We start from the raw sequence: 25,326 nt of genomic DNA, 5'->3' as shown, positions 1-25,326 counted from the left end.
AAAGGTGAAAACATATTTATGGAGATAATGCTCTTCACTTTTCCTGACACAGTCCCTGTGTAAAGCTGTTCACAGCCAGGCCACTTCAGATGTTGGACGAAATATTAAAGTTCTTGTGCCTTACAGAAAAGTCAAATCTGTCACCCAAGTGTGAGTCCTTGAAACTGGTTAATTTTATCTGTGCACCATATTTATTGAAGATGGCAACACTTGGAGTGTTGGATCTCTCATTTAACTCCAAATCCAGCTGCTTTTATTTCTGCTGTTTTGCTCATTATATTAGCTCTAATTAGGCAATATTGTCAAGTGGAATTTATTTGGTCTGAAAGCCTGGAGCTCCTGCTTTTCCTGGCTCTGCCATACTTCACTTGTGGCCTTTACAGTAGGAGCTGGCTGACAAGCCAGTAAATCTACACAAGAGATGTTTTCCCTCCAATTTTCCAGAAAAGGTTTAATGGGAGATACTTTAATGAGACCTGGTTTAACTAAGACCTTATTAATTTTACAGAGCTATCACAGTACACTCCTCTGAAGTGTTCCATGTAATCTAGATGACAATTCATTATTATGAATTATTATTTTATTTGTGTTTGTTTAGCTGCTGACTGTAACAAAGTCTCCAAGTAAAAGTATAATTAGTGAACAGAATATATTAATGAGGTTCTATTGTTTATCCTCAACCCTGATGTTAAGCACAGTCTAGTTTGCAAAAAGTACAACTTGGATGGGAATTTAAGTCCCAGAATCCTATAGAGGTGAGTGATTTGGAGCCGGAGGGAAAAGTGGAATCATGGATTGTGCAGTCCATCCCTTTACTGCAATGCAGGCACAGTTATATTTGTGTTAACTTTTAAAACCTGTAGGACATGAGCCAAGGGCCCCCCTTGATACACTCCTCTGAGTGGCACATCTCTGCCTTGATGTGAGTATATAACAATATATAACATAATATGTATAACATATATACAATAATAGCATATAACATGTTCTTATCTTTTCTTGTTCTTTAGTTGTCATCCCACTGAATTATTTTTTCTTAATGTCTCATGTAAGCTTTTCTTCCTAAAGAGTAAGATTATTATTTCTTTGTTGGTTTTGTGTTTAATTTTATAGGGTTTTTTGCAACACCCTTCTTCTTAAACATGATGGCTACCAACATGTCTCTTCATGGGCTTCTCTAAAACCCCAATCAACCATCCACCAAAAATACCCCTCAATTCCTTCTTCAACTCTCATTTTTAAGCTTTTTGTAATTATTTTAATGCAGCCTAGAAAATTTTTATCAACCAATGTATTTTGTCCTAGAGAATGGTAGCTAAAATTAGGCCCTCAGCTGCTGAGGTCAGCTCATAGCATTTGCTTTTATACCATGAATTTCTGCCTTCATTGTGCTGAAGAAGATAGCAGCCTCTGGAGGCAAGGAGAAAGGGTGGAAAGGAGAGAAGAAAAGGGAATTGTGCAACTACAAAGTTTTCAGAATGGGCTAAATTGGGATGTGGGCTGAGTTATTTTTAGTGCCAAGGTTCGTGACTACATGACTTTGAAAGAAAATGTGTTTATGCCGTTGAATTTCTTTGCTGTCCATTCTGCTTTAGCTAAGTCTGTGTTAAAACTTGCATTTTTCTTTCTTTCAGGAGAGAATATTGCTTTAAATGAATTGACAGGGCATAAAGGGGTTTATGGTTTTTCCTTCCAGTGCTTATGGAGATCTGCTGGATGAATTTTATCTGCCTTATAGTAGTAAATTATTATTTATAGCATTACAGTAAATACCTGAAGTGACAGCTCAAAGTAAAAAATTAAGAATTAAAACCTAGAGGAAGGCTATGATAGGACTGGGTTGCAGATGATGGTAATTAATTGTTTTCACACCACCAGCATATCCTTGGTAGGGGAGTAGATTATTTCATGTTATCCTGTTGTATCCGCCGCTGTTACTTAGATGCAAGAAATTTAAAAACAACAAGAATACAAGTTTTTGTATTCTCTTTAATTGGTGTTGGAGTCAGTAGTTGTTAGTGGAGCTTAGCAGGTCTGGGGTGGTGCTGAGTTTTCCCAAAGATCCTTGAGGGCTCTTGAGTGGCTGCACAGAGCAGGGCCCCAAGCAGGAGGGTCAGTGGAGAAGTGAAATATTTTTGTTACAGCGTCTTTAAAGTTTTTTCTTCATCTAATAAAATCAGTTCTCAAAGGTTTTCAAATGTTGCCTTATTGTGGAGACCTGGGAGCTTGATGAGTTGTTGCCTTTTCGAGTCAAATTAGGGAAAAAAAAAAATCCAAATAAACAAAAATCAACAACCCCAAAGCCCCCCTTGGTGTTTCAGACACTGCCTGAAGGTTTCTGCTTGTCCTGGGAGAATGAATCACTGCCAAAAAACTTAATTTTGTTTAGTTGTTCTGAAGAATGGAGCTGTTCTGAAAGGAGTGACTGAAACTGTTCAGAGCAGTTGTTTGCTGTGTTGGATAATTTGGGGGTTCTGACTAGAAAGGTTTCAGGGGAGTAGATCATCCTTTTTAACAGCACAGGGTACTGTTTGCTTCCTCCCCTTCTCTTGTTCAGCATGAAAGCATTTTCACAAATAACACTGAGATGGGATGACAAAAAAGGGTGTGAAAATGACTCCATTGTTAATTAATTGAAGAAGAATGGAACTGTGGAGCAAAATTACATAGCACCCAAAATCTATCTTTGTCCCAACACAAATGCACTGTTGTTTTGTGAATGGACAGAAGACAAGATGAGCTTTTTGTTCCACTGATTATTGATTTTATTTATTTATGTAAGTTATTAGGGCTAGTGCTCTCAAGGGGTGCTTAGTGATAGTATGAGCAGCGTATCCATGATTTATTTAATGATATTTTTTTCTTATGTTCTTTCCATTTCGGTCTTACCAGTTGGCATTGTGTGGCTTGTTAATTGCTTTTAACTATCTTCCATTCAGGGAAAAGGGAGGAAGGTGGAGAGATGTTAAGAGTATATTTTGAGGCAGAAATATTTAGGAACATTTTTTGCTGCTGTCCTTTAGATGTGCACATCTCCATTCAGCTTACTTGACTCAAACTGATTAAAGTTTTAGTCATTTAAACTTATTATGCCAATAAATACAAGCATAGAAGTGTTTATAGCCCTTTGCTGTCTCTTTTAGAAGTGTGTTGAAAGTGCAGGGAAGTGCATGAAGCTGCTTTCTTGTTTCAAGATATGCATGCACATGAGTACAGGGTGCAGCTTTATTGATTTTAAAATAAAGCAGGATGATTGCCTGGGCAATTTTGAGTTATTTGGAACTCTGAAAAGTGGGAGTTGTGAACTGTTAGTATGGCAACAAAGTGCTTGACCTCTGTAAGTGCAGTTCTAATTTAATACTCCTCTAATCCTATATTTGGGTGCATGTTTAATACTCACTTGAATTACCAGGTTTTGGAATGATCAAGACTTACACAGCCTATAATATAGTTCCTAACTCCAGCCCATTTGTCTCCAAACTTGTTTTTTAACATGAAGGTGTTTATAAAGCCACGTTTTCAAACATCTGGCATTAAGAGAAAACTGAAGTGTTGATGTTTCAGCTCAAAGACTTTTGGGATGCATAATGTTAAACAGTCTGTTTTCCTAAACATGCAAGTAGACATTTGTGTACCTTAAATGGCAGTAATTCAGATGGAGCCATAATGGGGAACGTGTTCTGTCCAGCTGAGAGAAGTGTTGGGCAGTTTTACAGGGCCACAAACTTCATGGATGCAAAGCTGCACAAGGAATGACTGCTGCAAAACCTCCCATATAATCTCATTTTGTTCAGTTTTGTGTGATAAAAATGAACTTACTCGACAAGAATTTTAGGATTAGAAGTTGAATATTTTGTTTATAATTATGGAGACAGAGTTAATAACATAAGGAGGAGTTTGAAAACAAGTCAATGTCAAAAAGGACATGTTGAAAGGATACAATTCTTTTTACTGTATTGTGTCCTCAGGCAGTTATTATTTCCTGCAAAACACCTTAACAGAAATTCAGTACATCTCTATCTAGCCATGCTTTCAGTGTCTTATTCCTCCATTTGTTTAGTGTCCCTATTCTTGGATTCTTTCATCAATTTGTTATATCTAGCATGGTCTCAGAGGGAATGCATTGAAGCTCTGGAGCTCTCTCAGTATTTTTTCTGACAATTAATGTCGCTACAGCTTGGTTTTAGGGAAGGGAAGAGGAGAGGGAGAGGAGAGCAGAACGTCCTGGGCTCTGGGGACACCTCAGAGCCTCTTCCAGTGCCTGAAGGGGCTCCAGGAGAGCTGGAGAGGGGCTTGGGACAAAGGATGGAGTGACAGGACACAGGGAATGGCTCCCACAGCCAGAGGGCAGGGATGGATGGGGTATTGGGAAGGAATTCTTTACTGTGAGAGTCCTATGAGATTGCTCAGAGAAGCTGTGGCTGCCCCATCCCTGTGAGTTCCAGGCCAGGTTGGACAAGGTGTTGGGATGGTGGAAGGTGTCCTTGCCCATGGCAGGGAGTGGAATGAGCTGAGCTTTGAGGTCCCTTCCAGGCCACCCCATTGCATGGCTCTGTGATTCCAGGATGCTGGCAGGGGCTGTGGTGGCAGTTTGGATTCTGGGGCTGGTGCCTCCCACAGCTGTTTGGGCTGGAGGTGGATGTGGCCCCAGTTCACTCCCCAATTTTCCAATCTGGGACACCACAAGCCACCTCCTCTGGGGTGGCAACGCCGTCACGGTGTGGCACCCCAGGCTTTTGTCTGTTCTGAGCCTGGTGCAGGGATGGCTTCAGCTCTGCCCCGGGGCTGGAGCTCCGGGTGCCAGGGTGTCCCAAGGTGCTCAGATGCTCTCCTGCTGAGAAGGGACTCCTGGGAGAACACCAATTCCCCTCTCCCAGCAAACAAAGCAGGCTTGTTTAACAAACCCTCGACAAACAAAACAGACCTAAAATTAGAATGCTTGTTCCATGAATGAAAGTTTACTATGAAAATAAACATTGTTAGGGACAATAGAAGAAACTTCTTTTAAAACACACGTGTTTTGATGGTCTGAAATTTTTGTACAGATACTCATTGATCCTTTGTGCAGATAGCTGTTCTGTTAAGGTTTAAGTTCTAACACATGCTTGGAACACTGGCCTTTGTATTTATTTATTCAGTTTTTAATCTGCAGATGTAAGGGAGACAAGTGGGTTTAGATTTTTTGGCAGAGATGCATTACTCTATCCTTGTAAAATAAATTGTAGACACTGAAAGACTGAGATTTATCATTGCCTTTTTTCCTCCTGCAGCTTTTTAGTCTGAATAACATGGTTGTGTGTGCATTGGGGATACATTACCATGAATTTCACAATATTATTTAGTCAGGATCCTGCAAAAGTGTAGGTTTCACTAATGAACTTTCCTGTCCTGTTGTCTCCCTTTGTCTTACAACTTTACTCTTTTTCTCCTATCCTGAAATTACTGTTAATATCTATTTACCTATATATGCCACTGTTTTTGAGGTTGTTTCTTCAGTGCTGGGCTATGTGCATTTCAGTGTTGAATGACTAAAGATAAATTACTTGGCTTTTACTCAATTTTTCATTGCTGGCCTTATAAAAACGTGTCTAGTGCACCATGTATTGGTAGAAAAACTTGAAGTTAAAAATCTTGTACCATTCTGAATTACTGGCTGCAGAATATTATTTCTTGTTCTTAGATGTATGAAAGCAGCAAGAAATGAAAAGTTGGACTGATAAATTTTAAAGTGACCTTGTTTTTCAACATGATCTAATTGTGTAAAGTTTGAAAACCCCACATAGCATATCTTAATCTAAAGCCAACATCATGCATCTGAATTCTTAATTAGGAATATATTTCAACTTGTGAATATCAGTGTTTCACAATTTGCAAAGCTGTCAATTAGTCTGTTATTTATTATGTCTTGAAATATTCCACAGGCTGTCGGTAGCTGGGCATGAGAAGCATGAAATTATTTATTCAGTATAAGGCTGCCCTCACCTAGACTTCTTTGGGAAGGTCTTATTTTCTTGCCCTCTGAGTCTGGATGGATTTTTGGCAAGTTCTCTTTTGGCTGTTTTTTTAAAACCCCTGTTGGAGGCTGAAGCAGGACTTTGGGGAAGCCCAGGACAGGAGTGCTGTTCCAGTGGGGTGTGATGGTCTGGGCAGTCACACAGGGCAAGCTGAGCTGGAACAGGGCTCTGAGTGGGATGAAGGGTTGAGTTTTGGAAGGCTTGGGGCTCCAGGCAAAACTCCCTGCAGAGTCATTGGAGAGACACTGGCAAAGATGGGGTGTCGGAACTCAAAATGTCCCTCAGACATTTTTGGAGGTTCCGGGTCCAGGTCAGAAGCATCTGAGACCCTGGCAGGCAGCTGGAAACAGCTGGGATTTTGGGTTTGAGCCATGGAATGATTTACCAACCTTGCAGGAAGAACAAGAAGTCACAAAAGTTTAGATGTTATAGTAGAAGTAGTCACAAAGTAGAGGGAAGAATTTTTGAGTCTTGTACAGGGGGGTTTTGATTTTGTACATGGGAGTCAGAGGTTTTAAGATGGAGGGATCTGGGCCTGTCCTGTCCTCCCTCTTTCTTCTTCCTCACCTCCATGTTCTTGGTGATGTTGGCACTCACAGATTGGTTTAGAGTAGAAAAGCACCATTTAATATAGGTAATAGGCATTGGGAAAAACTGTAACCATGTAACACGTAATGTACCATATAAAAGATAGAAAATCACCATTTAATATAGGTAATAGGCATTGGGAAAAACTGTAACCATGTAACACGTAATGTACCATATAAAAGATAGAAAATCACCATTTAATATAGGTAATAGGCATTGGGATAAACTGTAACCATGTAACACGCAATGTACCATATAAAAGAGAGCAGCAGCCCTGGGTGGGGAGAGAAGAAGCAGTCGGGCTCAGAGAGGATGTCAGGGTGTGTGTGTGCCTCTGCCTGAGCTGTGAGCAAACCACAGCAGCCCCAGGAGAAAATCTTTTAGATAACTTGCAATAAACTGCCTTGAGACTGAACAACAGAAGATTTCTGAGCTTTTTTTTGAAAGCACAGTTTGGAGGAGAGATTTTTCCACCACATGGAGCCACCCCTGACCTAGGGTGAGCTCCGGCAATGGGGAAAGCTTTGACACTGATGGACACTGGGGAAAAAAAGCTTAGAAGTTAGCACAGAACAAAACATCTCTGGACGCAGACATGCAGGCAGAGAAGAGTCAAAAAGGTCAAAAATCCAGAGAAACTGGGCAGGAAAAGAATCAGGTTTCCATGTGCCCTGTTGGTGCACAGTCCTGGACAGTTTTATCCAGGAGCTGGGAATGTGCACTTGGATGAAGGTGCAAGAGCAATGCAGGTGTTGTGCACAGATAAAGTGAGTAAATGGAGACTTCACAGACACCTGAAAAGTAAAAAGAATAGATAGATATAATAGATACAACATACCTGATAATAATAATAGATATAATGTACCTACATTCTGTAATAGAATATACCTGCTTTCCTCTCGTGTCATCCTTTAGAATCGTTGATAAAAGGGTGAGAAAAGGCAGGTTGGATTTGACATGAATCTTATGTCACAAAATAATTTCTTGTCATTATTACAGAAGAATAAGAAACTAATTTACATTGGTTCACTGTTTGGCACCTTGTAACCAGAGCCAATGTTTCTACAAAATGAAAATAAAAGATTGTGCAACCATTTCTATCATGCTAGTGCTCTAATTTTGTTGAATTTTAATTTTCTGCTTACCGCTGTGTAGTTGTACAGGAAAAAAAAATTAAGACATGCTCACTGTCATTTAAATTCTCTAAATTTAATTTTGTTTATCTGTTTTTTCTATTAAGTAAACATGGTGTGTGGTGTTTTTACTTTGATAACTACATAGCAGAAGCCCCTTTGACAGGGAATTAATTTCGTTTTCCTGTGGCATATGTTCATAAGCTACAGATGAAAGCTGTTCTTTTAGATGTGACTCCAGCTGGTGAGGTATTAATGAATGTTTAAAGCTATTTGATATTATTATGACAATTTTTTGCCTCTAAGGGTAAAGCATGGGTATGATCTATTAGGTTGTGCATATTTTTCCTGTGATTATTCCACCTTACATTAAACATAAGAAAACAAACTTTAACACTTAATTTCATACATTTAATTTAATGAACTCAAGAAATACTGTCAGTTTATGGCAGCCCTTCAAGAGAAGGACATGGGATCCACATGATTGAAACGTTCATTTCTTTTTCTTGTTATTTTTTTGGGTTTTTTCCCTTCTTTTCCTTCTCCCAGCTGCCAAAATAAACTCCATTTGAGATAGACCTAAGTCAGCAGAGTTGTGTGTCTCTAAAGAAGCATTTTTCTTGAGGCCCCCACTTGGGTTTTATCTTTTTGTCATAGTTCTTTTTAATCTCCCTTTCCAAGTTTAATGCTAGGGTCTCCTTGAGAATGTCTGCTCCAGATTCAAAGTAAACAAGGTCCATTTCAGAGATCATATGATTTTTATTCCCTCAAACGCTTTGATTTTTTTTGTAGTAAAAAGGCAATTACTATTACATTTTTTTCTGTAACATACTTTAAAAATATCCAGTTGTTGAAAAAGTTGGCTAAAATTCAAGGAAGCTAATTTCAAATGTACAAGCTTAACTCTTCTTTATTGTTGTTTTCAACTCAAGTTTCTCAAACTGTGCTGCTTTTTTTAGCATTCTTGAGTAGCCTCTCTACAGATAAGACAGATTCTAGTTTCCAGCTCCAGAACAATCTGTGTGGTACTGTCTTTAGTTAGCTCATTCCCAACTGAATTTTAGATTGCAATTTCCAAAAAATGTTAGCTCATTTTGTAGATTTTATTTACAGTCACAAAGTAATTTTTCCTGTAAAATGTTTTAAACACACAACCTTTTGAGTTCATAGGGAATCTCAATCTCTAAATGTGCACAAATCCACCTTGAATTAGAAACATTCCTTGGAATATCAATTTCATGTGGATGTTGCTTTTCTGCCAGTTTAGTGTCACTGGTACTAAATATTAGTGCATGAGAGAGATAAAATGGCAATATTTAAAGCAATGGAAACTTTTCAGATTCTTAATATTCTAATGTTCTTAATATTCTGGTGGCAGTCTCTGGAATTCCATCCAGTAGAGTTTTCCTGTAAGTACTATCTCATATCAGCCTCTCTTTTTTTGTGTATATCAAACACAAAGTTTCTGTAGCAACATGGAAAGCTAAAAGTACTTTCAGTAGTCTGTTTTAATAAAATGCCATTGTGTACAGTACAGATTAGGAGATACAAACAAGTAAAAAAGAGAAAGGAACCTTGGGAAATGTATAGAAGGCAAAATAGACACATTGTAGTTTGGTGATGTAAAATTATTTACGAAATATGCTTAAAATTGGCCCTAACTTTATGTAAGCTCCATACTTGTAATATTTATCTTTGTTTCTTATTTTCAAGACTTGTCTTCAAACTTATTTGTGATTTGGATATTATTATTTCAGCTTTGGATGAACAGTAATCCTAGGGCAGCCCAGAAACCACAAATTTGCTGTTGCTATCATCAAAGATCTGGAACCAGGGTGCAACAGCAGTGTCAGGGTAAATAATGCACTTTATTGGTCTTGAAGGAACCATTTTGTGGTGTTTGTACTGTTGGCTCTGCAGTGTGAAACACCATCTCCAGGGCAAATTCAGCCTGAATTGTGACTGTTGCTGAAATCTTAAGAATCACAAATGTAGAATTTGTGTGAATATATCTATCCATCTTTCTTACTGAGAGTAAGAGGAATGGAGTGGGAGTAGGCACAGATATTTGATGTCCTGTGTCTGAGTTAGGAAACGTTACTGTACCTGGACACCCACTGGTTTGAGAGAGAGCATCCCTAAGAAAAATCCCTAAGTGCAAAGAACAGGAATATAAAAGATTGACAATATTTAAATTAAATTTTCATAAATATTCATCTAAACATGCATGTGTCTATCTAGTAATCAATTTTTTATGATGTAATTCCTGAATTTTTTTCCTCTTTTGTGCAAGCCTTATCACTGCATTTATTCCAGACACAGTGGCTTCGATGCTGTGACTTTTAAGAGGGTGGCTTTAGTTGCTTAGAGCAAAGGCAAACCCCTCACTTTACTGCTTTTTATAAATGAGAAAGGACAAACTCTTAGCAAGAAGTCTTGGAGGAGAGAGCAGGGCTGGAAAGTGGCTGTGAGAGGATGCCCAGAGCTGTGTTTTATCTCCAGCTCTGGCCAGAGGCATCCCAAGCTGATAAGGAAGAGATGATGCAGCAGCCATCTCTAAGGCTAAGACCATGCTAATTATTCTCACTTCACAACTTGAAACCAGAATTATCTCGTTGATTAATACAGTGGTGTTAGAGAGGAGAACTGCTGGAGTGTGGGCATGGATGTGCTTTATCTCAAGCAGCACTTTGTTGGCTTCTTGGATGCTGTGGATGGAGTGTTGGAATATTAATGTGCTGCAGGTCATAGCTTGGAGCTCAGCGTAATCACCCAGAGCCTCCCTTGCCCTGTTCCACTCAGTGAGTGGAGGAAAAGATAATATTGGCATAAAAAAGGAGGAAGAAGAGCTGCACAGACTTGGAGACTAAAGGATAAAGGAAAAGAAAAATCAAAACCTGTCCCAAATGTTCCCTTTTTTGCCTCAGTGGAAATCAGTTTTTTCTCTTGCAGCCCATGAGCCTTTTCAGACACCCGTTGGCTGTTTCTCAGTATCAAAAACAAGCTTGAAAGTGTTCAATATTTCAGGTAATTTCTAGGAAAGAGGGAAAAGCAGCTATTTGGAGTGTACACTAAGCTGTGAAGATAGCAAATCCAAGCAATTTAGCAGTAGCACATGTTGGGAAAACAAAGAAACAATAAGAGTTTCTGAAGGTGTTTTGAGGGGAAGAAGGAGCATTTCTTTAAAAGTACTTCTTTGCAGAGCACCTTAGGCAAATAAAGTGCTGAGATTTACCTTCAATCTCAGTGAAATTTAAGATAAAGTTAATTTAATTCCGCTTTTGTGGTGGGTTAAGAGCATGTAGGCAGTTAATGGCCAAATAATTGCATGATAATTGTAGGATACAGAATGTGAAACTTGGCTGTCTTCCTTTTTGACTTTTACTCATTATCTTAATCTGTTTTACACTTACCTGAAATATCCTATTTACCTGAAGGATACTATGAAAACCTTCTGAAATACTGGGGGTTTTTATATTTATTGAAGTACAGCCAAGTATGAATATATAGTCAATAATTATAGGAAATTATTTTGTTTGACATGTAGAGACAAATGTCAGAAATATTTTCACTTTGGGTTTATCATCTATTATTTCTCTTAACATATTATGTGGACTTAGGAAACAAACAAAAAAGAGCTGCAAGTTGGCAAACTATTTACAAATTTGCTTTGGACAGTCAGTTTAAGCATCATTGAGGAACAATTATGAAAGACAATTAAAAACAATAGTGATGTAATTAATTGATCTAGATAAATGTTGGAAGTAGATGACCTTAAAGGTCCTTTCCAGCCCAAACCATTCTATGATTCCATATTTCTGTTGGAAATACAACATCAAATTATATTTGTATTTCACTTACAGGAATTTGGAGGTTTACTTTGGAATTTCATATCCCAAAGAATATGTGAGAAGTTGAGTATTTGCTCTGAGTTTCCATGTTTGAGGTGCCTTGGGAAGCACCTTGGCTGCCTGTGAAATTCCCATCACACAGATTTTGTGACGATGTAACTAAATGAGAATGAACACATCTTTCTGAAGAGCAAGGATGGGCACTTCACGTGCTCCAGTTCTGTGAGCTGCAAAATAAATTCTGGCTATTATTTGGAACATCTTTTAAGGATTACAACGAAACAGAAAGGTGGCTAAGCTCTCAAGAATGCAGCTCTGGGATCCTAAAAAATGTGGAGTCCATAATTATTTGAAAGTTTGCAGCTTGGACAAACTCAGCTTGTTTGATGCTGGCACTGCAGTTTCAGGCAGCCTGGTGAGATCCAACTTGTTAATTGAGTTACCCAGTGGTGTAACTCCTCTTTGATGTAGATTTTCTTGTAAGCTCAATACTTTCTGACAATAAAGGTGAAGTCTCTCCTGGATAAACAGAGCTGCTTGCCTCATTCTGTGCCCATTGCTTAACAAGGTTTTTGTTTGTTTAAAAAGATGTTGAAACAGTGACTACGGGAGTGAATTTGTGGAGGAAATTTTGGGGCAAGGGGAGGGATTTTGTTGTTTTTCTGAGTCTTTCAGGCCTTGCACAGCTGGGTGCCATGTGAGAGAGAGGATGGAAGCACAGAGGGCTTGGGATGTGCAGCTTTGTCCGGGCTGGCACGGGGATCACAGCAGGTCGAGTTACCAGCCAAGGGCTCTCCTGTGGATCCATAAACTCAATTTCTGTTTGTGCAATGAAATCAGGGAGCAGGGGTCTGTGCAGCACTCTGCTGGGGGCTCCAGGGGTTGTTTCTCAGGGGAAAGGCTGAATTCCATAAAGCCGTGGTGGGCAGCGCTGCCCAGCTCTAAGGGGTCTCTGTTGGTAATTTGGGGTTGCTTTGTTTGTGTAGCCAGAGCATTTCTTCTCAGGCTGGAAATGGAGATGAAGGCAGTCTTAATTCACTTTTAATAAAAGATCAATGGTTTTATTGTGGAAAGATGGAATACAGATGTAAACTGTACCTGATAAAAGAATTAAATGTGAGTTTAACCTTCCTATTTTGTTTTTTCAGTGCTACTGGTGCTTAACCTTAATTTTTGAGACTATTGTCTTTCTTGGTAGTTTAAGTTTTACTTAGACTACAAAAACAAACTTTGCTGGTGTTTTTCATCTCAAGTGCCTACCAAATCCCTCAGATTTTGCAAAATATTTAAAAAGTAATCTCCAGACTAAAGTCCCATTAAAACCTTTGCCCTTCCTATGGAACAAAAGTTCAGAGAAGTTCTGGCTGATTGTAATTTGAAAACTGTAAAAGAAAAAACATCATGGTGTGAAGTATTAATTTAGGCTTGGCAGTCTCTCTGTAAAATTTATTTCCAGAAGCTTACAATTAAAATGCAGCATGTCTAATTGCATAAGGGAAAGCACCTTGAAGGTTCTCTCTTTTGTATTATATAGGGGAAAAAATGCCACAAATATAAGTTGCAATAAAACATCTTGCAGGTATTTTTTATTAAAAACCAGTCACATTTATGTTGCAATGAGTTAACTTGGTAGAAAGAACCATGTGCTCAGGAATTTTTTAGCCATACTAATTTTCAGTATTGCTTTTTAGTCAAGCCATTTGATAGATTAGTCAGATAGTTATCTTTTTGTATGTTTATCTAATCTTTAATTTGTACCTTTAATTTAATTTGTACCTTTGTTACACATTGGGTTGTTATGCTCCTTGAACAATGCAATTTAAATGGTTTCCCCCTGTGGCTCTTTCCCCTGTTTCAAAGAAGAAAAAGCAAAACTGGGAAAAGGACAGGTTAACCTGGATGGGTAAAGGTATGGAATACCTCACCTCAGAGTGCTGTAAAGAATTGAATTCCTTCAGTCTGATGGAGATAGCACAGAATGGTTTGGATTGGAAAGGACCTTGGAGATCATCCAGTCCCATCACTTTCCACTAGACCAGGGGTTTTTAAATTTCAAAAACATTTCAAAAAAGCAAATTGTATGTTTTGGATATTTCTTGGCAAAATGTAGATGCAGAGAGAGAAATACGTGCAGTTGTTTTGTATTGACAGAGTTCATTTCATCTGCAGGTGGTATTGGGTTTGAGAAGCTGAAACCTGTAAAATGATAGTTTTTGTTGTAAGTCTTGTAGTTAAATATTCCCAAGATGGTCTGGACAACTTAAACAGTTCCTGTGCAAGCGTTTGTATATAATGAGATAAAAGAAAGCAGAATGTTTTCAGTTGTGAACTCTTGCCATAGACAGAATCACTTCTGAAAAGAATGCTGATTTAATCTGAAGTCAAAGAGAAATTATTTTCAAAACCAGTTTTGAAAATCTGATTATGTTCTACTGTGATAAATCCCTTTGCAGCACTTCCTTTTAGGAGATTCCCTTTCTGCTTTGGGTGTATGCTGCAAATCAATATTAAGAATAAGAAGCAATATAAATAGTATGCTGAGAGGCAATTTATTTAGATGATGTAATCATTTTAGAATGAGTCATGAAATTGGAACATTTTTCTTGAAGTACAGATGCTCATGTACATGAGGCAGAATCTGTGTGGGTTCTCAGGTTTACATGTTTTTGCAGTCCAGGAATAAAGGGAGAGAGGAAAAAGGTGGGAGGTAGATTTGTTTGAAGTGGTTTATTTTCAAATACATAAATATATCAGTTTTAAATATAAGTAAATATGAGGTTTTAAGTATTATGAAGAAAGTAAATAAATTGAGAGGAAGTGCTTATGGAAAGGGTGGGGGGAGGCAAAAGCCCTTAAAATAATATAATTTGGTTTAATGAAGTCCTGTGGGTTCCCTTTTTAATCCTCTCAATGTGGACACAGAGCAAACGCTGTTCACTGGGAACTCACCTGGGCACCTCCTGCCTTCCCCCTTCCTCTGTGGGATGGGATGTGGGTTTGAGCAGCAGAGTAAATAAAACATCTTTACAGGAGAACTCTCTTCCTTCTGCTGTGTTTGGAAACACTTCTGGGGAGGGAGGATATCAAAGAGAATCAAGGGCTTCTTTCATTTTTGCCTCTGATTCCACTGAGTGCCCTGGGTCAGTGATGTGTCATCCCCACAGCCTCCTGTGCCTCCAGGGAGGTTTATTGACAAGCTCCTAAATTTTGGGGTAAGAAAACATCTAAAGGAAGCCACCTCAGAACTATTTTTTCCCTTTCCTCTCTAAATTATGGTGTTCTGATGCCCAAAATAGATATTGAATCTACAGTGATGGGTTGGATAATCAATTTTACCCGTTAGTGTGCTGCTCAGTGCTAAAGAAGGTTTTTTATTTTTTTTTAAATTATAACCAAACCAGTAATGCTGCAATGCAGTTAATTGTATACATGCCATTTTATGATAGACTGTAATGTTACAGTAGTAAGTGGGAAATTTAGAATAGGGCTGCATAGTGATTTTCATGTGTGGGATTCACAAATGTGATAAATTTCAAGATTGGGAGCAGGATCTTCTAGGGAATCTGAGTGCCTGGGCTGTCTTTTCTTAGAGCCATGAGTTAAATTCATGCTACTAAGAGAGATTAATTTACCACTTGTATTTTCTGTGTTCAAGCAAGAGCTCTGACAGACAGTTCCTTGGCTATTTCTGCCTTCTTGGCCAGTTGAGAAAATGCCTTTAAATCAACAAGTAATTATGTTCTAATTTTTTAAAAATATGACTGAAAAGGCATATTTTTTCCCCAACTCCTTAAACTGTTTCGTCTGGGTAATGATGATTAAAAGTTCTTTAAGCGCTACCTTCACATAGCTTTCAACTATTTCTGTTTAAAGAGCATAACATTTCAAAGTGGTTTATTTAAAAATGTCACTTCCATTCTCTGGCTTTAGAGGATTTTCTAGGGCCTTGAGGTTTAAGTTTCTGAATGGAATTGGAGGAGTATTGTTTTAATATAAAAATTTGCCTTTAATTAAAAAAAAAAAAAACAACAGTAGTAGTTACAAATCAATCCTGGATGTTTTGCAAATGAGACAATCAGTTATACAATCCTTTTCAGAAATCTACCTCAGGTATTGTACAAGGCTCAGCATGAAGCTTGGTTATGTTTATCTTTTTTGCACAGGCACTGATGACTTTTTATCACAGATAATTCTTTTATTTCCTACTCAACAGTTTACTGTTGGTGGGAAATATTTTTTAAAAGTGAATTTTTCTTTAAATGTCACCAAGAGTTGAACAGTAAGAGTATAAAAAGAACTGGGAATTTCTGGTGGTTCTGATTCTCCAAAACTGGGTGTTACTGCTTAAGGGTGTCCCTAAAGGAATGTCACCTCCAGGCTGCAGCCACAGCAACTTTGTGTTGTCCCTTCCCAAACCTTGCTCAGCTTCATAAAAGACTTTCTGTTAAACCAATTTCCTCTCAAGACAACAGTCTTAATTATCTATCTAATGTAATCAATGTGAAGAACTCCTACAGGCATCAACTGCAGTGTGACTTCTGATAATGCCCAGTCTTTTAATTTTTAATTTGTATACTTAAGCTTTTTAATTCTCTCTACTGTATGGCTGTTTTTCAACAGGTGTGAGGTGTGTGATGAATTTGCAAGTGAAATATTAATTTGCTGTTGCCACCATATGGCTCTGAATGTTGGGAGTGTATGGATTGCATAAGTAATGCCTCAAAGATAGAAGTTTGACTTAAGTTGTAGGCTGCTGAATAATCTTATTTTAAATCAAATGAAGATCTGATTAGGGGAGGTTATTATTGCTGAGGTGGTGATTTTCTGTGGAGCTGGAGGGAAAATAATTAAGGCTGTTTAGTTTCTGGGAATGTCTGTAAAGAATATCTTCTTAATAAATCAACCAAAAAATAGTAGAATTTCACTAATCATTACCTGTAAACTAATCCAGGAAAAGCTCCATGAATTAAAGTGTTTAAGTAGCAATGAAATAAATGCTCCATCACTAATGTAATAAAAAACAGCGTCCTGCTTACTGTTCAGTGGGGTTTTTCTATTAGATTTTTTTTTCTTTTTGGTCTCCATTATTTGCTAGAATTACCAACACTTGAGATGAGCTGCTTTTGGAGGTGCTGAGTTTTTTAGTGCTGGCCCCAGCTCAGCAGAACTCCAGAGGATAACTTAAATACAGAGTTCCAGTAAGCAAAGCCAAAACTTTCCTAGTTCATCTTGGATATCATGGAAGTGTGTTATGGTAATTTTACATTTTCCTCACATGCCAAGGTTGAGTTTGTGCTCCTGAGATGGTGCTGAAATGCCTAAAGCCTGTGATTTTCACTGAACACTCATTTAGTGTAGATTAGATTAAAAACTGTTCCCTGCCTTTCGGAAAATCGAGTTGTAGCCAAAGTTCTCGTGCAACTGATATGACTGCTCATTTTTTGGTTTCTTTTGTTCCATTTTTCCCCCTTGCCAGGGTCAGTACAGGCCCTCTGACCTGCTGTGCCCAGAGACCTACGTGTGGACACCCATAGAGCAGTGCCTGCCCCTGCTCGAGCGCTCCAAGTACTCCCGCTTCAACCAGGATGCAAAAGCAGGTGAGGCCACAGAGAATGAAATATCTGTCATTTGTCTGCCTGTTTCTGGTATATCACAATCATCTGCTGTTGAAGCAGCATGGAAATCTTACCTGGAAAGGAGGAAAAGTGTACAATTCACAACTCCTGCAGTAAATGGAGAATTTTTTCTTTTAAGCAATGCACATTTTAAGTATATTCTGTCCTGTAGACTAAAAGTAGTTCAAAATTAACACACATTGCTGCCCTTTCAGATTATTTTCAAACTATATTTGCTATTCTAGGCATGAACAAAACCAATAAAATAATTGTTTCCTCACTTACATTCCTGTTGGATGAATGCATTAAAGAATTAAATTGGAATCAATACAGCAAAGTAGAAAGACTGGAGAAGCTTAAATGCATCAGGTGCTTTTGTTAAGAAACAGAGTGGCAGATTTAGTTTAACAATCAATTAAACATTCAGTTTAATTGATGTAGATGTGAAGAACAATAAACAGAAACACCTTAAACATCTTAAGCACTTTAAACATTATGTAAAATAGATACTTAGTGATTTACCAGCACTGACTGGTTGGAAATTTTACTGACTAGAGCACAACACAATGATGCTCCTGGAAAACAAGGCAATCAAATGGAAGAAAATACACTAATTTTTATAATGTTTTGTTGCTGACTCTCTGGGTCAATGGCAGGCCCCAAGGGAGCTGTGTTAGACCATGCTTGGTGTGGTGTTTGTGGGAAAGGGAATACATTTTGTTATTAATTGCAACTTGTTGAATGTTCTCTTTTTGAAATTTTCTTTCTCCTGTAACGACTAAGTGTGGCTGTGATATTATTCAGAGATGTGTGGCATTATTCAGGTCAAGAGCATGTAACACTGTGATCTGTTTCTAGACACCAAAACACAGATTTATCCAAGTCTCAGCAGTCTTCAGCAGCTACTTCTTTGTTTTTACATTCTTTTCTTTTTACTCTTTTTTACTGTTTGATCCTTTTACTTTTTACTGTAGTTTAGTAGAATTACCTAGGCAGTTCAAAATTACCTAGGCAGGATGTAGATAGATTAAAGGAATTTGAAGACTGCTTTAGCAGGACTGTGAAGTTCTGGAAATGCTGTTGAATTCCTTGCTTTTCCTCACCCTCTGCGTGTTACTTGGTTGCATAGTGGAAACACTAATAATAATAATTATAAGAACTGCAATAGCAAGTTTCAAATAAGTCCATCATTGATTGGTGAGGGGAAATTGGAAAAAAATACATATAAAATTAGGAGGAAGAAGGGAATGATTTTGGAGGCCAGTGGTGTTTGGGACACTTTTGGTGTTCAGAAAGGAGAGAGTGCTAAACTGGTGCCTGTGAAGGTGTGAATAACCCTGTGCAAGCAGAGGGGCAGCATCTTGTGGATGGTGTGAAATCCCTGTGGCATAGCAGGCGTTCTGAAACCACAGGGAAACAAAGCTTTGCATCATTATCAGCACAGAATATCTCACTCCAGCCACGGCTGGAGCTGGGACTTGTGTCCTGTGGTTTAAGGAAATTAAAACATAGCTGCACGTTGAGATGCTCTGGGCCTGCTGGGAGCTCACAGGCTTTGGGGCTTTGGGTTGCTGCTCAGAGGAAGCCATTCCTCACCAGTGAAATCAGCTCCCTTCCTCATTCTTTACTCTCTCCAGCAGTCACTAACACGAGTTTAATGAAGTTAGTGAATTTTCAAAAGAGCAATACAAATGGTCGTGTGCTTTATTCCTCTCGAATCAGCTTTCTGTGGCACTGTCTGTAATTGTGTTTGTTAAGTGGGGCAGGATTTGTCAGGAGTGGGACTTCCAGCACTGAAACCAATGGCAATAACCAGATCCAGTAAACAACTGGGAGAAATGGTGTGACTGGGGCAGGGAAGCAGTCACTGGCAGTGGTCATCTTCTGTTGCTGTCTGTAATGGCAGAAAATTGGGAAATATTTTCTCATAATAATTTGTTCATAATTACTATGAGACATAATTCATGTGTCCAGCATTTTCTGAATTTTTGAATGTGCTTTCCCTCCTTTAAAAAAAAAAAAAAAATTTACATAATAAATTTACCAATTTCTGGTTCAGGAGAGTGTGTTATGTGCTTTGCTCTTTCAAACCTCTGTAATATGAAAAGGATTTTTGAGTATCCATACACATTACATTGCAGAGCTTCTTCCTAAATAAGATTTACTTTTACTTTTCTGGAATAAAAATAAAAAGGTACTCATAAAAAGTGGCTTTTTATTTTAAAGCCTAAGAAAGTACTGATTTATAGAACTTATGCCTTGGAACAGGTTTTCATTTTTGTTCTGTTCAGTTTGAAAAATTTAGCAGACCTGACATCATTTTATAAATGAGAGAGATGTATGAAGATTCCGATATTAATAACCAGTAGCCAGGCATTTATGTAGAACTAAGTGAGTAGTTTGTGAGGTGGTGCACTAATGGAGGGTTTGGGTACTGATGCAGTCTGGAAATTGAGATGGTGCTGAACTTCATTTAACAGCAGTTAGCTGTAAGTGCAGATGGAGATATGCTAAAGGAGAAAGTTAATTAAAAGGTTGCTCTGCAGCCAGTGACTTTGGTAACACATCAAACTGATGAGCAGAAGTCAGTCACATGATAACATTTGCTGAATTATTCCTGGGCATGGTGTGCCTGCCACACCCATTGACTTCCTCCCAAAACTGCTCCTCAGGGTTTTACTTCATTGGTGTCTTCCTATCAGCTTTACCCATGAAATAAGAGCGCTGTGGCAAGGACTATAAATAATTTATTTGGTATCCTGGCAATATTTTTGTCCTTCCACTTTCCATTTTCTAGACTAATCTGTGTCATGTATTCTCTCTTCCTAATATCAGTTGAGATTTTAATTTTCCTGCTCCTGGGAGATGCCTGTGAAAAATATCTTCATGGAGTAAAAGATCTACTTTTGGGATGGTAATTAAATTAGTGGGAAATTTCAGATCTTTCTTCCCATCAGTGCTGGATTGTCAAGATGTTTGAAAAGCAACTTCAGATGAGGCAGATACAATCCCAGTCTGAGAGTGGTGGCTTCAAAGCCTTCACAGTTACATGACTGTGTCACGTAATGTGGGGTGTACTTGGTGGAACCAGGGTGAACATGGGGCTGTTCCCCAGGTGAAAAAACTTTATCCAAGTTTTTAGGCATGGCCCACAGCAATCCCTGTGGTGGAAGCTGCTTCCCACCTCCCCGTGTCTGCAAAAGCTGTGTGAGCAGAGCTTTGAGAGCTGCACTTCAAAAGGACTTCAGTGCTTTTTCTGCCTTAACCATTTCATTTGCTGAAGTTGATAAATTGGCTAAGCTAATACACATCTGTTCAACTTCCTGCAGATCTAATAATAGAGTGAAATCAAAATGGCACCAAATGGAATACATTAATTAAAATGAAAGTATTTTCTTCAGCACATTAAAAAAAAATTGCACATAACAAAGGCATAACACAGGCTCCTCTGCCTTTCTGTGTTCTTGGAGACAAGGCATTCTTTGCTCCAGAGAGTATGGTTAACACAAACCATGATGGATGCAAAAGGGATAAAGGGAGAGAAAGGCACTTCTGATTTTCTGGTCAATTCTAGTAGTAGACTAAATTGTAGTCTATTAATAGACTAAATAGTATTAGACTAAACTGACCTTTTTGCAAACATCACAGTGAAGAGAAGTTTCAAAGAGAGGGAAGTTTCTTAGTTGTCTTTCAGAATTTAGGGAGAAATCTTTTGCAGTGTGAGAGTTGTAGAAGAAATTAAGAATATGGAGAGACACATAGCAGTTTCCTTTAAGGCATAAATTTGTCTGGGATAAGATGCTATAGTCAGAGGTGGAGCTGCAGGCAGATTGCTGCCTGCAGGTGCTAGGAATGAAAATGGAGTGAAGCAGAGTGAGGGAAGCTTTAGAAGTGAGGATCTCTGATGTGATCAGGGTGTGAGAGCTGCCAGAGACATGGAGAGAAGATGGAAAGAATTTTGCAGTAGTTCATACAGGTAGAACTGTGAGAAGAAGGGATTGGCAAAAGCAAAGAATAAGTGTTGGTAGGATTCAAACTTGAGCATCTCAATAGATATTTGTGGAGGTGTGTAAAGAGAGGCTGTTATTTGGATACACCATCTAAAGAGATTACAAAGCCAAATTATTCAGCAACCTCCTTCCTCTCCATGCTGCAGACCAGACTTTGCATCTGCAAAGCACTGACGACCTTTCTTCCTCCAGCAGAGTGGAGATCCTTAGCAGAACTCAGGCTTTAGGCTGTGTCCAGCTGGTGTGAGCCAAAGTGAAGATAGGCAGTGGAATCCAGAGGAGAGCATTTGTCTGTTCTGTGCTTTCCAGTGCTCGGGCTGTGGCTGCACAAAGGACAGATGTTGACCTCCAAAAAGCCTTTAAAATCACCTTGTGTTCACATGCAAGCCTTAACCATCAGAATAAAGCAAAACTTAAACCCAAGCCAACACTAAAATCAGTGCCTGAGCTCCCCTTCTCAGGAGAAAATCCTGGAACACCACACGAAGCTATGGAGAGGTCAGAAAATCCTCACTTCACACTCACAAGAACCACTCTATAAAAGACCCATTCCATGCAATGCCTCCTGGGTTCATAGCAGATCACTCATTTTTGTGTTACTGAACTAAAGAAAATTACTTCAGATTTCCAGTCTTTCTCTGTATTAATCTTACAACATTTATTACAGGTTTTAACCAGATTTTTAAAGCTTTTAGCTGAAAAAACCTGTTTGTTTAGAAATACATGTTTATATACAAATTTATCTATTCTGCTGCTCATAGTAAGTTAGAGTAGTAAAATGCAAATAAAAATCCCAGTATTTAACAACTTCTGGATCCTCTTAGTAGTGATTGCATTAGGTATCGTAATGCTTCTTGCAAGCAACTGAGTGTTATTAGTTCTAGTAAATAAAACTTAAATAAAACCAGAAATCTACAGGCATGTGCAGTTATACAAAACTGTTTGTTTTAAAGATATGTTTTTGTGCATAATGCTTCCACTAGACAAATAGTTTGTCACAACTGTTTCAATAACTATAATTTCTAGTGTTGTGTTTTTAAAACGTTTAATGTACAGTTTTTAGTGCACTTTGTTACCAAAGAGTATTTCAAACAGGCTTTGTATTTATTGTGTATTTGAACACAAGTATTTTGTTGACTTTTTTTTCCCATCCAGTACAGAGACACTTTAATTTTATAATATATTTTTAAAATTTAGTATATTAGTGTGATACTGGTCTTGTTCCCTTCCTCCTTTATATAGAAAAGCCACGAGCACATATTTGTGTCCTGAAAGTGAGCTGTGGTTGCCAGTTGGTCACGTCTCAGAGTTCAGGTCCCTGGCAGAGGGCTGCATCTCTGTAGGATGGATGTAGGCAGAGGGATTAATGCAAAGACGAGGAGATGTTAAATGTTTGTAAGGGTGGTGTGATGCAGATTAATGTTTACAAGGATAAAGGCACTGAACTTCTCTAGATGATGAAAATGTGGTCACAGATGGAAAACATTAAACCAATTGTTCAGAACTCTGCAATCATCTGATTTGGGAGAAATTGCTGCTTTGCTCTACAACAACTGCTGCTTATAATTTATTTTTTTTAAAGATAGAGTTGTGTACTTCAGAGAGTTGGGAAACAGTTTAAATAAACTCTGATAGATCATGCTCTAAAGTCTTCTAAAGAAGTAACTTTCCACTATTATCACAGCTACAGGTAATAAATTTGAATTCTGTAACCAAAAAAAAGACAGACATCCCTGTTCTTTGTATCAACTTCTCTAGAAAAAACACATCTTACATGTTTCTGTTTCTAATTAAGTTCATGAACACTTAGAGCCATCAGAATGCTTCTTTCTAAATCCAGTGTAATCCTTGAGTGTACAAGATGTTTAAACAATGAAGATAATGCCAGAAAGGTGTAGCCAGGCACATTTTCCCCCTCAGTTTTTACCATGTTTGGATTAAATTTAAATGACTGGCATGGGGTTTAACCTCATATGCAGTGCTTCTGTAATACAAAGGAAATGTTATTCTCTTAATTTGTGGGTCCTAAGTAACTGCCATGGCATAAATTGGTGTGTGGGTTAGAAAAATGCAAATGTTAATAAATATTTGTGATTTGAAAGTTTGGATTGATTGATATTCTAAATATATCTGCTTTTAACATATATGTAGCAGACTAAACCATTGCCCCTTGAGCAGCACAATTGTCTGACTTCTGGTGTGGCTCACGAAATCTTTGGCATGGACTGCAAAATTCTCAAAAATGTGTTAATCCAAGATAACCATCATAGAGACTGTGAAACAAATGGATGTATTTTTAAATTACTTTTTTGTTTTTTCCCTTGAAAAATGAAGATATCTTGGCATACTTCCCTTTGCATTGAAGAGATGATTGTTAGATGGGTTTGTGCTCAAGATACTCTTGCACCTTTTGAACATTATGATATTTGATTTTCCAACAGAATAGTTCTGCTTTAATTTTTTTTTTTTGTTGAAGATTCAGGGGAATGTGGGGAAGGGCAGGGACTGCCAAATGCTGTAGGAATCATTCTAACACGCAGAAGGTGTTAGAAGCACAAGAGTAGAATTAAAAGTTCAATAATGTGGGACAAGTAGAACGATCGTGCAGATTTATTTCGTGCTGAGGACAATGAGCATGTGGGCCTGGTTCCCAAATGTGATAAAAGTTTAACAGCTGTAATTAGGCCCAGGCACAGAGCAGCCCTGGAAGGGACACCACAGGCATGTGCTGAGCCACACTCCAACATCCACCAGGGAAACCTGTGCCAGGGTCAGACCTTCTGGAATGATCCTCCTTCACTCCCTGCTCTGGTGACATCATCCCAGCTCCTCACGTGGGATGTAATTGATTCCGTGTTTTAATTAATTTAGCCAGCAAATTGATTGCTCTAATCTGATTTATTTTGCTGATAAGCTACTGCCAATTGCTTCAATTTTTCCTATTTCATGGTAATGTTTGCATTTGTAATTCTCAGCTTGACTGTTGTCTCTGGTTTTTTTCCTCCTCGCATGTCAGTCTTAACGAGGACTTTACCCTTCTTTTTGAAAAATCCTTTGGCTGCTTTCTGCCACATTCACTTCTATGCAGTTCAGATATTTTAATAAATACTATTTAAGTCTTTTGCTCCTTCAGATTTTTTTCTCTGTTTTCTTCCCATTGTTTTGGAGCTGTAAATCCTTAAAGCATTATCTCTAATTTTGTCTTTTGTACTGGCTTTTCATAGAAGAATGGTATCATGGAATGGTCTGGGTTGGAAGGGACCTGAAAGTTCATCCAGTGCCATCCCTGCCATGGCAGGGACACCTTCCACTGTCCCAGCTGCTCCAAGCCCTGTCCAACCTGGCCTTGGGCACTGCCAGAGATGGAGGGGCAGCCACAGCTGCTCTGGGCACCTGTGCCAGGGCCTGCCCATCCTCACAGGGAACAATTCCTGCCCAATATACCATCTACATCCAACCCTCCTGCAGCTTCATGCCATTCCCCCTTGTCCCATCATCTCCACCACTGTCACTATCCCTAATCTTTCCTATTTAAGATGCATTACTATTTTCAACCATTAATTCACATGTTTAATAACGTGTTTGATGTGTCTCTCCCACCAGTAACAGAGTCATTTTGATTATGTTCCTGAAATGATAGATCCCTTGCTAAAGTCTCTGCAAGGATATCTGTGCAGTTTTCATTCCCTGCTAGCCAGTGACTTAGAATTGCTTTCATGTGCTGTGTCCAAGTGCTTGTTGGATTTTAACTGAAGAGAAATGAATAACTTAAAACGCAGAACATTCCTGTGTTCTTTTAAATAACTTGGATACTTCAGGGAACAGAAAAGCTCAGCTAACAAAGGTTCTGAGAAGTGTGGAGGACAGTTTTGAGTATAAAATAGTAACACCACCCTAGAAGGCAGACAGAATGCCATGGCCAACTTGCTAGATGGACATCAGCAGGTCAGAGAAGGAATGTTACAGATAAGAGAAAATAAACAACCTTGAGAAGTTGACCCTACATTCAGACTTCTTTGGCTGCACGGGCTGGGAAGTAAGGATCTTTGCATTCTCGGGGTCTCCAAACCCCTGAGAGGAATTCTGTGCACATTGTTGTACATGCATCTCCTTCG

General features: G+C 38.5%; 1 protein-coding gene across 6 annotated transcripts in view; it reads left to right on the top strand.

The window, feature by feature from the left end:
• The window catches only part of ATE1 (arginyltransferase 1), a 68,831-nt gene that overhangs the window by 34,176 nt on the left and 9,329 nt on the right, over positions 1-25,326 (top strand). For all 6 annotated transcript variants that reach the window (XM_021529297.4, XM_021529296.4, XM_021529295.4 and 3 more), the window contains one exon: positions 17,063-17,183. In XM_021529297.4, coding sequence (XP_021384972.3) covers positions 17,063-17,183 — 121 coding nt within the window. The remainder of the gene's footprint in view (positions 1-17,062; positions 17,184-25,326) is intronic.

This window comes from Lonchura striata, chromosome 6 (genome assembly GCF_050655825.1).
Source record: "Lonchura striata isolate lonStrDom1 chromosome 6, ASM5065582v1, whole genome shotgun sequence".
Taxonomy (NCBI): domain Eukaryota; kingdom Metazoa; phylum Chordata; class Aves; order Passeriformes; family Estrildidae; genus Lonchura; species Lonchura striata.
The sequence above is the reverse complement of the archived record's forward strand: the minus strand, read 5'-3'. Positions and strand labels throughout refer to the sequence as shown.